Source organism: Dreissena polymorpha, chromosome 13, assembly GCF_020536995.1.
Source record: "Dreissena polymorpha isolate Duluth1 chromosome 13, UMN_Dpol_1.0, whole genome shotgun sequence".
Taxonomy (NCBI): domain Eukaryota; kingdom Metazoa; phylum Mollusca; class Bivalvia; order Myida; family Dreissenidae; genus Dreissena; species Dreissena polymorpha.
The window spans coordinates 64,293,287-64,310,513 of NC_068367.1; the positions used below are offsets into that span (position 1 = coordinate 64,293,287).

Here is a 17,227-nt window from a genome sequence, read left to right on the forward strand (position 1 = left end):
TGCGTTTTTTACATGTAATAGCGCGTTGGAAGTGCACATCGATTTGTTAGGGAATTTATATTCCTTTAGTCTTTGTCATGAAAATAAAGGTTGACAGTTGTTATGTTACATTGGTTTGAACATTGATATTGATACTTATGTGTTGTCTTAAATAAAACGCCACAGTTACATCAATCACTTTAAATAAAACAAATTTATTATACCGTTAATTTATCGAGGGCTGAACGGAAAACTGTCGTATCACCTTCTTTATTTAATATGAGTTACAACAGTCTTCCGTTCACCCTCGTTATATTTTTTGACAGCTATTCGACTTTTCATGATTTCAGTCGTATCTGAGATACGTATTTGCACCTTAGGAATCCTTATCCATAGACGGCAGTATACAGACGAGAAACCATCTGAATGACATCACTGTTGAAACGAAATATATTATTTACATTTTCGGATGACTTCAACTGTTACAACCGAAACAAACATAACCTTAAATGACCTCGTGACCTAAGTTAAATCGCTACTTTCAAGGATTTAAGGTTTTTGAGTGGGGTGAAATATCATCCTAGATAACGTAGTTAAAATATGTATCCCTAAGTATTACAGGTACAGTTCTGTGTACTAACTCGTTCATATTATGGAAGGGAATATCCGCTAGTCCATTCATGTTGCCAAATGACAATTACATATTGCTAAATGACAATTACATACTGCTGCGATTGCATTTTGTTTTATTTTATTTGATACAAAATATCTGCGTCTTCCTTGCGTCTTTATGCTTGTTTCTATCAGTAAGTGAAATATTGCTTGCATACTTCTTTTTAATGTTTACTCGATGTATGTTAATCATGTATATTGCGAGTAAATGACAAATGCATTATTTTTGTAAAAATGTTTATGTGGCTATCTTCTTGTTGCTGAACTATTATCATTTCAATACTTAGTAATGCTAGAAAATGGCATATTGATTGTAAGTTCTACTAAGCGAAATGTATACGCACAAGGCAGCAGATCGCATGAAGTAAGCCGAATGCCGAATGCATTTAGACGAATGCATTAGTAATACTGAATTCATACACGACGGAGAACCAGAGTTTTCCGTAGTTTTCGGTAGTTTTCGTAAAAGGTTAATATTTATAACGGTGTTGTATTATATATCTACCAGATGAATTACTCTACCGCGTCGTTTCGAACGTATTTTCCACTGTTATTATTCAGGTAAAGTTTGCTTGTTTATTGTACTGTTTTATTAGGTAAATTGCATACGATTACAAGTAATCCCCATTTCGAAAGTCGAGTTGTCATTTGGTTTGTGATTATGGATTTTTGAAGTTAATGGACGTAATATTGTTTACAATTACTCGTCAAACGTCCCATATAGTATCATTGTAACGAAGGTGGGTTACGATGATCAAAACGTCTAACTGTTGGCTTGTTTGAATTTAACTATTAATTTCATACTATTTTCATCGCATATCTTCGTAACACTGTCTTTATCTAATCAAATCGTACCTAGGTTGGTAAAATTTTATCTTATTCAAATTATTAATTTTAATTGTTTTTACTAGTTTATCCCCATACGGCATGGAAATTCATATAATATTAATAGCTAATTAAAATGGAAAGCAACGTGAGAAAATAAGTATGCACAGTTTCCTCATTAACGAACAAAATTAAGTATGTATTTTTGAATTAAATGGTTTCTCTTTTTCATTTCAAATGATTTTATTTCTCATACTGTTTTATACTATTATCAATATATGATGACCATCTTACACCTATTTCTGTATGTTGGGTAAGCGATTACTTTGGATAGGTACTAGTTGACCAAAAAACGGGTATAAGTTGACCAAAATGGGTTTGAGTTGACCACAGTACGGGTTGAACAGTTTCCTAACAGGTGTCTTCAAACAGACACATTTAATGAAGATTTTTCTTTTATATACTTAAATTGCGGATCGATCTTGTTTTTCTTTGCATCTAAAATGTGTAGCTCAGTGACTCAGTTTATGTTTACGGTTTGTAACTCAGGGGTCCTGGGTTCGATTCTCACATGCGGTGCTGATTTTTTTTTCATAGGAGTTTCCTCTGGCGAGACTGCAGAGCCCTAGCCTAGTACTGGTGAAACCCAGGATGCATAATTAAGTGAATCTTTGCCTTGATGTAAGTTAAATACACAGGCATAAACACCATACAAACAAACACATAAAGATGTTAGTACATGTAGGATAATAGTGAAGATTTCCCATAAAGATGGTACTTAGATGATCAAAGCAGATAAGATCATATTTCTGTGAAAAAAGTTTAGAAACTTAGATCAGCAAGTGTAATATCTGACTACGTAACAGTTATTATCTCTCGAATCTATCATTATTCTACATAATGGTGACTTGTTTTTATAAATAAAAATTAATGCACATGAGTACATTTTCAGATATGAGCTAACAGCAAAGAGCAGCTGCTTTTTTAAGGCAGGCAGCAGAATTGTTGAATGTCAACACAAGTGATAGGAGTATACAATACCAGCACCTGCATCAGTAATCTCAGTCAGTAGCACTAGTGCTGCAAAGGCAATTTTTGCACCCGAGAGTAAAAGAAGGTGGCATGGACAAGCAAATACAGGAACTGTTGCAGTGCCAGCACTGGACTATTTTACCCAGGTGTAATAAGGTAGGCATCACTAAAGAGGCCCTGGCCTGTGCTAGATATTTTGGAACTACAGTTTATACCACACTAATCCTTTTTAAATGTAAAGATGTCTATTGTTTCATAATATTCATGCATATACATCTTATTTTACTGTGTAAACTTATAGAAGCCATTTATTATTGAATACTTCCTAATTATTGTTTACAAGACCTTCCTGTACTTTCATTTGTTTCTGGAAACCCCCTACATAATTAATGATGAGGATAAATGCTTTTAGCAGTTAACTCTAAAAAGGTTTATGGTTTGAGTTCCATAGTTAAGGATATTTTAAAAAAAAATTCGAATTCAAAAAATTAATTCCCAAGTGTACCCGTATACTGCTGCAATATAGAAAATCAGATTCCACAACATAGCACTTATAAGTACTGTATACAAATAAACATGTGTATCGAGTTGAGTCAGATTCAAACTGCAAAGGTTATACCGGTAATGGTACCAGTTATAGAATTAAAATGTTTTTTGCCCCTTAAACCCAAGGCCAATAACTATAATAAGTTATCAGTTATAGAATTGCATATACTTCATGTTTCTTAATAAGGCCTAAGCTCTTGCATAAATCAAGCTAAATATTAAACGATTTCAACCTTAACAAGACAAATGTTTTGCATTCACTTCCCTACTGTAAATACAGGTCCCTGGGTACAACTAATGACCACCTGTTGAAGGAGCTAGACTAGACCCGGCAGAGACACAAGCACAGAGGTGAATCAGATTAACTGGAGCTACAAGCAGCTCAAGAAAAACCTTCAGAGACCAGTCTAAATGTTCTGATAATGATATTGCTAAGAATTCGGCTGTTCTGTATCCAATATCTGAAGTGGTATTTTATTAAGATTTAGAAAAAATAAATAAAGCTTTATGCATGTGTGTGAAGTGTCGTCCCAGATTAGCTTATGTTGTCTACACATGATTATCTGGGACAACACTTTCGGCCTAGACTGGATTTTTTTTCAAAATACTTTCTTTAAACCAAAAATCTCATAAAACAAGAAAGTGTCTTTCCTGATTAGCCTGTGCAGACTGTACAAGTTAATCTGCGACGACACTTTAGGAACATGCATTAAACCCCATTTTTCCAGACCAAGGGTCAATTGTATTTATTTCCTTTCAATATTCACATCCCCTTTATTTTAGGATCATACAGATTCTAAATGCCTATTTATTGTAAGCTGAATATTCAGTCATAACCAAAAAGTGTCATAAGATCTTTGTTAAGACAGGACCCTGAATTCTAGCATTTAATGAGGTTATGTGCTTTTCCGCACTTATTCTATGTCTTTTATAAGTAAAAGGTGAACACTAGCAACAATATAATTTGCTACCAAAAATGTTTCCATATATTATTTCTTTTACATGAAAGAAGTTAACATGTGTAAAAAAAGTTTTGCAAACAAACTGACAGGTAACAATCAGTTTATTTATTGTGCATCCAGGCATTTACATATAACCAGACAGTAGTGCAATCTAACATGTATATGCAGGTTTTAAACTTATATTGCACCAGTTTATAGATTGTTTTGAAAACAATTGTATGGTCATGGTAAAGTTACATATGTCTAGTCATAAGCAGTATGTGTGGAATACACTAGCAACAGGACCGTAGGGATCATTTTGTTTTCAGATGATGTTTGTGTAATGTGTGTTTCATCCTAATATTTATTTAACCAGTATGCCATGTAATACATATATTTTCTGATAAAATTGTAAAAAAGGTTATTCAGTATTAAGATTATTTTGACACGCTATTTCATGATGGATGGCTTCATCCACAGTCATTACAAGACACACAACAACAACATAATTGAGCCTCGGTCTGGGAAAATGGGTCTTAATGCATGGGTGTAAAGTGTTAATCAGGGCAAATCAGTGATAAACTTTTCGCTGGAATTTTTTTATAAAAAAAGTCTCTGCCGGAAAGTGTTGTCCCTGATAAGCCTGTGCTGACGGTACAGGCTAATCTAAGACAACATTTTGAGCACATGCATTGGGTTCAATTTTCCCAGAGCCAGACTCAAATGTTAAAGCAATGCCCGTTAAATTAAGAAATATATCCAATGACAAAAAGTGGTTTGCTATTTATTGAAAATCTCATAATTGTTCAAATAAAAAAGATGTATTCATTATTTACAACAAGATGCAATTATCTTTCAAAAACAACAATAACAACACAATTGGCAATTTATGTAAAAGCTATTCACACTAGACGATAAATAAAACTGGTAGTTATGATAAACAATACCATACTAAAGAAGCACAGACAGTTCTCACTTTTCCATTCATAGCAATTCATATTGAATTCAACAACAACAAGAAATGGCGCGGCAGAGGCCGATGCGTAACCCCACGCCGCATGTTTGACCCAGGGGGCACACCAGCGTTGGTAATGGGGGCCATGCATAGTTGAGATTGACCGTATTGTCATAAGAGATATTCAGTATCAATTGGAAGTAAATCGGTGTAGAAATGAAGAAGTTAATGTCTTCGTTTGAACATGGCATATCTTTTTTATTGCATAAATCGATTCCGCTTAGAATGGCCTTTAAGAAAAGGTATGGTTATGGGGGTCTCTATGTGCAAAATGCTGTATTTATTTTAAGTTGTTATTATAAAGGGAAACTATTTAGTGACCTCCGAGCAAAACAATAGGCATTATGTAGACGTGTTAGTGTTTTACACTATCACCGCTTTTTTACGGAGGATTCCAGAGATAGTCGATGTATAACGGTTGATACCGGAGATTTTGATTTTGATGTTTAGAGTGATCTCCCGGAAATACTAATTTACGCTGCAATTTGCGCTGGAATTAGGTTTATTAGTACTGGTTCCCATTTTCGCATTGTGAACTATTTATAATGGCGGTGTACGCAAAACCGAAGACTAATTCTAAATAAGAGACGCACTAGCAATCGACTTAAGAAGTAATATAGATCCACAAAGATATTATCAGCTTGTTAAATGCAGTAGCAACATAGCCAAATGCACACAGTTAAACAAAGAACGCCGTTAGAGTAAGCATTAATACAAATTCCAAAAGTTTAATTGCAGCTGTCAATAACACACACGAAGTAAAGTTTTATATGAAGTAATAATAAACTTATCAACTAGTGACAATGAGATAAAGTGTTTGCATCGCAAATGTAACTAGGCAAAATGCAACTACCATGTATAAGAAGGCATATGCTAGTAGTTAAAATGAGAATGTCATTTAACATTATGCATGGACTGGCGGATATTCCCTTCCATATCATATACGTGTTTACCAAGTCATTTAAAGTCTGAGTAACAAGTCAATACCATAACATTAAAAGCAACTTATTAAACATAACAATATGGCTCTCTTTCTTCCAATAATGCCAAGCATTAAACAAACAAATGTTCATAAATCGTACGTGCATTGTTTAACTTTTCATGTCATCGTTATAAATAAAACATACAAACATTCCTTTAAGACTTAGTATTGCCAGAACGCGTTCAAATCTATATATATAACGCTGTGCAAATGTGTAGGTCATCGCCATTTTTTCTGTAACGACATATATATCTGCCTTTTTGTAACAGTTGATGGTCTGATTGAAGTTTGCAAAAGGACTAAGATTGTTCGCAGATTAATACTATTAACTCAAAAAAACCCGTTACATGTCCGTCACGCTAGGAACCCTTTGATAAAAGATCTGCGACCGCTGGTCATTCGGCTTCAAACATTTTGGCCTTTTGACATTGAAACATTTATTAATTAATCGTGTATGCTGTATGAACTAAAGAATGCATGGATGATGCCACAGTGGAACATATCTTCAACTGAAGAGTCATCATTGAGAAACAACTGCATTACCGATTCGACCTCTTCCATAATTTCATCGACTTTAACAAAATTTTCGACCGCACGTGGCATGTAGACCTATGGCATTTCCCGAGAGGGTTCAATATTGATAAAGGGCTAATGCAAGTCATTCAAAACTCTACGGAAACGCATCCATTTCAGTACTTCTCAATGAGCAGATGGTCGACTTCTTTAAAACTTCAATGAGCGTCTTTCAGGGATATCTGCTCCCATGTCCTGTTTAACCATTTCCTTAAGAAGATGATTCAGATGACCTTCCAAGGACTTTTCAGCAACCCTGCCCTAGGATGGCAACAGTGCCCCTGAGGTCCGAATAAAAATTGCTATGGCGCCGTAGCGATGGCCAGACTGAGCAGGCTGTGGACATGCATCCCCATCAGCTTTCCCACTAACTACTGGCTCGACACATCCCTGGTAGACTCCATAGTACTGTTTTTCTGCTAGACCTGGACGCTTTGCGCGGGCACAAAATGCATGATACAGACCTTTGCACACAAGTGTCTCCGATTAATGCCCCGCATATCCTTCATTTTAGGAAGCACAAGACCAAGAGCTATTATTGGCCCGCAAGAACCCCTCTTTGTGTCAGTCAAAAAACGAAAGATGGCTTTGTTCTGATACGTCACCAGGTACGACTCATTGTGCAGGACTGTGCTTCAGGAAACGCTACAGGAAGTTCGCCGTCGGGGCTATCAGAAGAAAAGCTGTATGGACAATGTAATAGAGCGAGCGTCCTCCTATTGATGAGATAATCACTGCAGCTCATAACAGACCTGTAACTGTGGAGGATATTTGTATTATTGCACTCCAACGGCCAGACCAGTAAAGGGACTGATGATTTTCAAGACATAAGAAGTCATAAAGATAAAGAATGGCAATTTTATGTAAGAAAAGAAACACATTGTGTTTTTGTACATACACACGAGTTATAACGTTGATAAGTATACAAATTATTTGCGTTGAACTGTGTTATTAGAACATCTTTTATACTTTTATGCTACGATATTGTTTGTACCTAAAATATCTGCAGTACCTTCTAGAGGATCGGGATCACCTGCAACAGTAAACACAGTTCACCGAAAATAATTATGCAAAATCCGTTTAGAACGGAAGCAGCGCAGCTCGTTCCTTTATATTCGAAACGCCCAAATGAATGAGGTATGTATTCACACGTATTATAATAAAACACCGTGGTAAAACACTTTCGGAAAAGGAGCACAACCAAGATAGTCATCGATCTATGTCGTAGTTGATTGTCCTTTCCAACGCAGCGGATTTTCGTTACTCTATGATGTAAATTGAGGTGACATAAACTTACATTGGAAACGTTGCAAAGAATGCATACATTAATCTTGTGTAAAAATCAAATGTGTAGGAGTACTAAGGATTATATACGAACATGTGTAGGACTATCACATACTCATAATCAAGGCAAAAATTCATTTATTGGATTGAAGCCCCTTTTGATTATATTTTTATTTAAAATTGTTAAATGCATTGCATGTAATGTTAAGATCTATCAATTGTTTACGTGTTTTAGAATCCTATGATCATACTAGGTGTCTTTAAGATTGTGTCTGCCTTTATCCGTTCATGATTTTTTATAATACTCAATATACATTAAGTTGATAAAAACTTAAACAAGTTCTGCATTTTCAAAGTTTATCACTAAACTCTTCATCATATATTTGGGTATCAAGTGTGGTTTGCAAACGCATTTACTGACTTTGGGTGATGCAGATAATGTTCGGTTAGTTGTTCGATTAGCAAAATTTAATTTGGAAACCACATCCTGTGTTTGTTTTTTGTTTTTTTTATATCTCAAATATATAAGTAGATGACAAGTTGTGTTATAAACACAGTATGCATATTAAGCCAATGGACACGACTAGTGATAAGCCAGCAAAGTTATCTCTACTGAGCACATATTCGGCTATACTGCCAAATAGGTTCACCTGTCCGCTGCTATGGGAAAAGCACTGCAATTTAATAGTTAGGTATAAACATTTGCTGTTTGTAAAAACATAAACTATGAATTCTGTGAAATTAAATATGCTAAACTCGTCGGTTCATATATTTATAACTCACTAACTAGTTTTCAAGAATGTGCTGTTTTTTTTTCATTTGAATGTTGATTGTAAGACTTTCAACAATATATTATATATGCATAGTCAATCTAAAGTTTTCAAAAATTTACATCTTTAAATACAACATTATTTGCAATATATTTCACAATAAATTAATTTTTAAAACTATCTAAATTAGATAATGAAATTATTAATTTCATATATACAGAATACAAACTTAATTGAGATACACAAACATCATTTAAATGCAGGTTTTTATGTTAATCTATCGACTTACATGTGGAAACATTAACATGATTTTTAATAGACAATATGTGCCCCAATGTATGTTATTTAAAGAAACTGAAATACTCAAGTCAATTGACTATATTGAACTGTTATGTATAATGATGTGATTTTCTCACAGCCTTGTAATTAGTTTGACGGTTATCATGAAGGAAATGTTTACATAGCATGTATTTCAACACTATATATAGCTTAGATATTAATTATATCAATTGTGTGCAAACCTGTTTTTAACCTTTTATTAGTTTTTCGCCTTACACCATAGTGTTTTTCCAAGTCAAACAAACTGAATTATACGGCCATACACATGTTCACATGTTCAACATTTGACGAGTTCTGCTATAGTTACAAATAGTTTATTCACATTACTTCGAGATTATGCTGAGCATGAGCCTATTTCATGTGTATACCACACAATTTTGAATGTTACGAAATACAATATAAAGGATAATAGTAGTATTAACTTCATAAAATGACACCCATTATTGTTTTAAAACACACGTTACTTTTGGGCATGTAAGCTATATGCTTAAAACAAATCTTCAATAACTGTTAAATGGTTACAAATGCAAGCTAACATACATACATTTGTAAGTAATATACTAGACAGAGAAGATATTAACAACTACCTGCACAAAACATTTCAACATCTATTAACCGAATATTTAAATTATTAAATGTATATACAATTATGAATCTTATTGCTGAAAGTATAGTCGACTGGTTGGTATAGAATTGTCAATAAAATGTCGATATAAGTATATCATTATTAAACGTGTATTTACTGTGTAATGCAATATCATTAACTTAAAAGTTTAGGGCACAGACAAAAGTGTATAAACTAAATGCCGAAAGTATTATATCTATAATGTGAGCTTTTGAACCAAATTTCCATACACCTGAATTAAAAAAATGAATTGTTACTCATATTTGTGAAGTGATTTAAAGCCACACACCTTATTTGGTATATTTAATGTAAGTATAAATAAACATATTTTATCTATACCAATTAGAATATATCTGGTGGTTACAAGGTAGAAATCCGTCTTTTTGAGCTTTAAAACTAAACTTAAAAATAATCGCGTTTGTCGAAATGATTGACGTATACTTCTAAAAATCCTACTTTCGGTTTGAAAAGCGGTACCGTTTGAAAAACAATAAATTTCTTGCTAACTAGGCTATAGATTTAATTTTATCTATGCCAATTAGAATATATCTGGTGGTTGCAAGCAAGAAATCCGTCGTTTTTACGCTTTTAAACTTAAAAATAATCGCGTTTGTCGGAATGGATGGACGTATACGTCTAGAAATCCTACTTTCGGTTTTAAAAGCGGTACCGTTTGAAAAATAGTAAATTACTTGTTAACTTGGCAATAGATTAAATGAAAACTTTGCACACTTTTAAATTGTATCTATATGTATTAATTGACATGTATTTCATTTCAAAGTCAGGGGAAAGGTGTGTGGCTTTCAATGATCATCAAATGCACAAATAAAGACAGTGTATTTCGTAATTGTTTTTAAATGTCAAATACATATAGATTATGGTTTCTTCCTTCAAACTAAACTGTTAAACTACAGCATGTTAACTTCTTTACCTCCTTAGTTGTTCGCGTTAGCAAGTTTTGCAAGTCAGTCTGCTGTTAACAACGCTAGCAACGATAACCACTGCATCTGCCTGTTTAAACTTCACCACTGGTACACTGCAGACAGCAGTGTGTGTATGTTATCAATAGTGTTTAACAGCTTAAGCGACGACATTGGCCAGTCTAGTATTTAACAACTTTTGCGACGACATTTTCCAGTTCATCATTGAAATCTGTACATATTGGCTTCTTTCAGGGAAAACGGGGCTTAATGCATGTCAAATAAGGCAAGCCTGTGTACACTGATTATATAGCCTGTGCAATGCACACAAGCTAATCAAGGACGACACTTTCTGATTTTATGGTGTTTTTCGCTTATAGAGAGTCTCTGGCACTGGGATGACAATTAATGCATATGCATTTAGCCCTGTTTACCCAAACTGAAGCTTAAATTTAAAAAAATATTAATGATTTGAAAAAAAAAGTGATTATGACTTCAACGTAACCTTGCTGACAATGCAAATAAACAAAATCACTTTTAAATCAAATAAAAAAGCAATGAGTTCTAAATTTTTACCTTGTGGCATTTTTAGTAAACATCTAAAACGGACCTTTTCACAGTTTTTCATTAAATGCTTAATATTGATAAATGTAAACATTGGATCTTAAAGAAACAATAAGATCCATAAAAAAACAAGACTAAAGTTAAAAAAACAAAAAAAGTTACCCTCAACTGGGCTCGAACCACTGACCCCCGGAATAAAAGTCTATCGTTTAGACCACTTGGCCATCCTTGCTCATACAATAAGAGATGTATTTTATACTTTATATGTAAAAGCAATCATCGTAGTATGGAACAAAATAAAACGACAACAACAAAACTCTCCAAATTATTAAATCGTCTTATTTTGTCAATTTACCTAAACGTTAAAAGGTCCATTTAAAAGGGCCTTTTCACGTTTGGGTAAATTGACAAAATTGAAAAAAGTTGTTTCAAATTCGCAAATTTTCTTTGTAGTTATGATATGTGTAAGGAAAGAGTAATACTGAACATTTACCATGCTCTAAAATAGCAATTATATGCATCTTTTGACGATTTAAAAACCCGAAAATTATAAAGCGTTGCAACGCGAAACGAATTAATAATTTGCAAAGTTCTGTTGTTGTCGTTATATTTTGTGAAACTACGAGCAATGCTTAAATATAAAGTATAAAATACATCGATCGATGTTTGAAAATCAATAGGGGTCATCTGCGAGTCATGATCAATATTTTTATGAAGTTTCATGATCCTAGGCGGAAGCGTTCTTGAGTTATCATCCGGAAACCATTTTACTGGTTCGAGTCACAGTGACCTTGACCTTTGACCTAGTCAACTAAAAATCAATAGCCGTCATCTGCGAGTCATGATTAATGTACCTATGAAGTTTCATGATCCTAAGCGTAAGCGTTCTTGAGTTATCATCCGGAAAACCATCTGGTGGACAAGGATGGCCGAGTGGTCTAAGTCGTAGACGTTTTACTCCAGGACTCCAGGGGTCATTGGTTCGAGCCCTGCTGAGAGTAACCTTTTTTTCTTTTTTTTTCTTGATTTTTGACTGGAGCTTTTTATATCCAATGTTTACATTTATCAAAAAAAAGCATTTAATGACAAACTTCAAAACATGCCAAAATCTGTGAAAAGGCCCCTTTAATGTCTTCAGACTTGCAAATTGAATAAGTTCAATACACTGTCAGATCTTTCATCATGAATAACTTACAGATTTAGTGGTTGCCTGTTAGCCTGGGGTCAGTAGATTTAGACCAGGAAACTCAATTTCAAAAGTTGGTTACAGTTGGGCTAAAAGGCAGGGCAACTAACTTTTTCAAAGCTTGAATAACTCAATCAAATTAAACATAGAATACAAATTGGTGACTGTGGATCAATTAGGCCTAGGAAATTATTCAATTCCGGCTCACAAAAAGACATGATGCATTAAAAGTCTGTCATGTCGGAAAAATTATTGCTCAATAATTTAAAGAAAATATATTAAGTATTAGATACACATAACACAACATGTACATTATTCTAGGCTTGTTATTCTTTAGCATGGCAACCAAAATTCTGAAGATGGTAGCCAGTGCAGAATTCATTTGCGAAAAAAAAAGAAATATTGTTGTTATTTTGTATAAATTATATCTATAACAGAAATATGAATAAAAATAGTGCACGCACATCTCGATATGTGCTTTAAGACACGCTCTTTATAAATTTGAATGGGCTGTGTTCATTTCAAACTTGCGATATAAAAACACCCCCGGAAACCCGATATGGTGTGAAAATTTGGACGTGCTTGGAAAAGTTTTCGATATGTTTTTCTAAATTTATGTAGGGTAAGTAAATCCAAAAAGGCATTTTTGAATTAAAATATATTTTGGTAATCAAAGGAGGTATAATCATGTATGTTAGAAAAATCCTGTTTATTATTATTCAGGATTTATTGAAATATGGCTATTTGAAGTCGACGATGCAGGGATTTGTCCCCTATTTAGCACTTTATTTACAAATTTCTTTAAAGGAAAAAGTTTTTGCACCGAAAATAATATCAACCAATGTCCCCGCGTAACATATCCGCCCGGGTATCTTAAAAAAATTCTTAGTGGTGGAGAAATTCGACTTAACATTCAACATGTTGATGATAAAATGATATGACCCGGTGCAGTGCCAAAGATATGACAGGAGTGCAGGTCATTTATAAACTTCAATGCTAGAATAGTTTAATTCAAAAATGCCTTTAAAAAATTATAGAACTGGAATTTTACCCTACCGAAATTCAGCAACATTTATCGGAAACTTTTCCAAGCACGTCCAACTTTTCACATCATATCGGGTTTCCGGGGATGAAAAAGCTATAACATAATTTTGAAAACTGAGTTGCGTCTAAGATTATGCAATAGCGAACAACTTCAGTGCCTTTAGCGCTTTGATTACCTGTACTAATCAGATGCCACTCTAGACTCACCAATCGATAAAGTCGCAGCAATGCTTTTGTCCTTAAAATCACGACACAGGAGTGTGTCATAGCTAAGGCGGTATTCGGTCTGTGTAGCACTTAGGTTTTATCACTCGGATCATTCGGCTTTAATCGTCCATTAACGGCAAGCAGACGCTTTCTTAGAGATAGTCGCAGCAGTTTAGATTGATATGTTATCTTCTCAACTGTACAAATTTAAGGGCATACAAGCTAACAAGAAGATTGAATATGTTTAAGTACAAGGAATCGTGTAAAACTGTGAGCTATACATATAGTTGAACATAAAAATTGTGTGACAATGATACATTTAAAAAAATTAAAACGTTTATTAATTGTAATCGTGTTTATGTGCATTTGTGTTGGAGTATTACATGTTGTTTACAAGTCTTTAACGGATATCAAATTACTCACCAGATATATCGGAAACGTCAGTCAAACCGACGAACAAGTGTTAAACTTGACATTACCGTTGGTAATTTCTAAGCCAGTCACAGTGACAAAGCCATTTATTTCAACGGCATTAAGATTCACAAGTTATGTGCGCTTTTTTAATACGTCTGCTGACTATTCAAGTGCAAAGCAGATTCACAAATGCGTTGATCTTAAGATTCAATCAATTGGTAACACTCCCATATGTGTGTACGATCCGGCGATAGATATCTATGTTTCCAAGTCCATTATTGACAACGGTAACTGGGAAGGGGATCTTATTAGTTTAGTGGTAAACATAATTCAAGGTGCTCGAGATACAGTTTTCTTGGATTTCGGGTGCAATGTGGGCGTATATACCCTTGCCATCGCCAAGTTCGGTCGACAGGTGTCTGCGCTCGACGCCAATCGGAAGAACCTTGAGATGCTCACGACGTCACTTCAAAAAGGAAATCTTACAAAAATGGTAACGCTAATCTGGAACGCGCTCTCTGACAAAGCTGAAACCGTTGGATTTAAGGAGGACAGAAAAAATATTGGCGGTCTTCAAATGGTCGGCGAAGTAAGCAGCACAAGTTTTGTAAGTGACGAAAATAGCTCTGTTGCTATTGTACTTGACGATTTAGTTCCCATATTCAGAAATCAATCCGTTTTTATCAAAATGGACATAGAAACATATGAGCTCAAAGCTATGTTAGGCGGAAAAAAGTTTTTTAAAGAGGTAGATGTTAAATTTCTATTAATGGAATGGATGCACCATAAAATATCAGATGTTGGGACTGGGATCATACAGTTCATGACGAAGAGAGGCTATACACCGTTTAGTCCTCTACAGAGATCTGTGCCTCTAAATATTGAAGACAGACAGCTTTGGTCAACGGATATAATTTGGGTCAAGAATTCCATGAACGGCACTTGGTCAGCTTAGTGGTTTTCATATATGCGTTTGGTGACAATTATTACGTTGAGTTTTTGTTTAGGTAACATAACAACTATAAAAGCAGCAGCTTTTCATCAAACGGAGTGAGTTATGTATTGGTAATTGTATATTAAGCTATTGAGTTGCATGTCTATTTTACTTTAAATGCAATCGGCTTCTTTTTGTCAACAGCCCGTATGAACTACATAGTTATGTGCATATATGCTAGTACCATGGCCTGAAATTCACACGGTTTGGAGACATTCGAACTTTATTTCATCTATAAATTACAGCTTTTGTTAATGCTGAATTTGAACTTAAATAAAAAGTTATTTTTCTCCAGGTTTTACTTGTTATGATTTATTTTGTATCTTTTGTTTGTTGTCACATACCCATGTGGGCACTGAGTACTAGATATGAAGTTTCGACGTGTATTTGTTTACTTTTTGACAAAAAAGGATGCCTCAACATGTTGAAGAAACTCTGAAACAAGAAAGAATTGTACTACCGATAAATAATTGAATGGAAACTTCATAGGATAGAAATGACTTTAATTTCAGTTAAAGTACATCATCAAAAAGCCAACCACAATAACGTTTATTTGCGCAGACATCGACAGTGACAAAGACTTGATGCTCACCTCCATCAAGTTAAAGTACAACCGCTTCACCAAGAACCCTTGCTTAAGATTCGATTTAAAGAAACTGAAAGATCCAGAGATAGCATATACTTGTATGTGGATAGTTTGCTGTCCTGAAAATCCTAGACAGTATATCGGCATCATCAACAAAACATCAATGAAGTCAAGCTGCCATCGGCAGTGTAGTAAAGTTTCATGTACATTCGTCAAAGAGTTATGATGATGTCGATTATTTTAATGAAAAATAGAAATGCTGATGGTGGTGCTGTTCGATAAAAATGTGAATAATTTCATTTTATTTCATTATTCAGTACGAACAGTAATGGGCACGTTGTTGACATGTATAAGTTTGTGATCTACGTTAAACATTTAAGGATTTAAACCAATAGGAAAGACTACAAAATACGACAGACATTTAGATGGTCTCAAAAAAGTTGAACTAAACAACAGCAATACATCGATTTTAATCACCGGCTACGGAGTGTTTTTTGCTCGGGGCAAATGCTGTGATCATTACAAAAATGAGCAGCAAGACAATAGTCAATATAACCGCCGGATAAAATAGTTCGGATTCATATTTATTTCAATCAATTATTTGTGTATCAAAGCAGATTTTGTTTTTCAGTTGTTACTTTTTTATAGTTTGTTTCTCTGTGTAAACATCTTCTTACGTTACATTATGATAAACTCTGGTGAAATTTCTTATTCAGCTTGTTAACAAGGATTTTTATTCTTGGACATCAAATACGCTATAGGACGCACCAAATACCAAACAGTTGTTCTTACAATGTTGATGACTATCTTATATATATGTAGATAATGATCATTATAATAATCGAAGAAAATACTTTTGTTATTTTGTTCCGCTAACTGGCACCATATTCTGGAATTTTATTCTTATTTACTGTAATGTATCTCAACATTCATCAAATTTAGTTTTGTTTAAAGCGCCTTCTTACGCTCAAGTTTTACTAGATATTTAAGTTTCCTCAGATTATTTGCATAATATTAAATTGTGTTTATGTGTCGAATGAACAAACCTTCACATAACTGTGAGGATTTTTTCAAAAGTGTACTTAATTGTACATGAATGGGTATTCGTAATTGTATAAAAGTCGATGATTTTCTGCTGTTAATTCTTCAGAACGTTGAGTCTATTTTTCAGTCATCAACGTATTAACTGTTTTGACTGTTTAAGTTAATTCGTATTTATTCGCTTTAAAATGTCAAAACAGAAAATAAATAAATCAAGCGTGCAGTAAACTAATTAACAAACCTATCGATCAACCACTCTATCAATTATGGCGGTCGATTTCTCCCATTTCGTTCTGACGTTTTTGCGGGTTTGAAGGTCGCCACCACGAGAACATGTCATATCGACTACCCACCAGAACCACAAAAAGGTGGACGAATGCAATAATGGTGCCTTTTTTGTCTTTCTAGTGGGTGCATTTGTTGTTTGCGTGTTTGTGATCGTTTTAAACCCGCAAACACACCGGAACAAATTGACAGAAATCATCGTAGTAAAAGACGTTATGCACAATGATACTGGTTTCTTTTGTGTCGAACTCAAGCTTATCCCATATACATTCAAAACGAGGAGAAATACTGTATAATGAGTTTTATCATTTATAGGAGTCCAGCTAATAGAATAATAATTATTGCATAATTTACGTAAACAAGCGATTGTCATGAATGCAATACTTTTAATGTGTTTTGTAAG

General features: G+C 34.2%; 4 protein-coding genes across 6 annotated transcripts in view; 3 read left to right on the plus strand and 1 right to left on the minus strand.

The window, feature by feature from the left end:
- The window catches only part of LOC127855585 (probable thiopurine S-methyltransferase), a 288,200-nt gene that overhangs the window by 212,663 nt on the left and 58,310 nt on the right, over positions 1-17,227 (minus strand). The window lies entirely within an intron of this gene.
- LOC127855579 (uncharacterized) overlaps positions 1-17,227 on the plus strand; it is a 142,624-nt gene that overhangs the window by 108,035 nt on the left and 17,362 nt on the right. The gene's annotated exons all lie outside the window — the stretch shown is intronic.
- The window catches only part of LOC127855577 (uncharacterized), a 185,454-nt gene that overhangs the window by 2,535 nt on the left and 165,692 nt on the right, over positions 1-17,227 (plus strand). The gene's annotated exons all lie outside the window — the stretch shown is intronic.
- On the plus strand, positions 13,575-16,351 carry LOC127855580 (uncharacterized). The gene has a single exon (XM_052391314.1). It carries the CDS (start codon positions 13,815-13,817, stop codon positions 14,871-14,873), a length of 1,059 nt encoding a protein of 352 aa, XP_052247274.1. The 5' UTR covers positions 13,575-13,814; the 3' UTR covers positions 14,874-16,351.

Bases quoted from the DNA above. Each gene is read 5' to 3' on its own strand.
- LOC127855580 (XM_052391314.1), top strand. From the start codon at position 13,815: ATGATACATTTAAAAAAATTAAAACGTTTATTAATTGTAATCGTGTTT.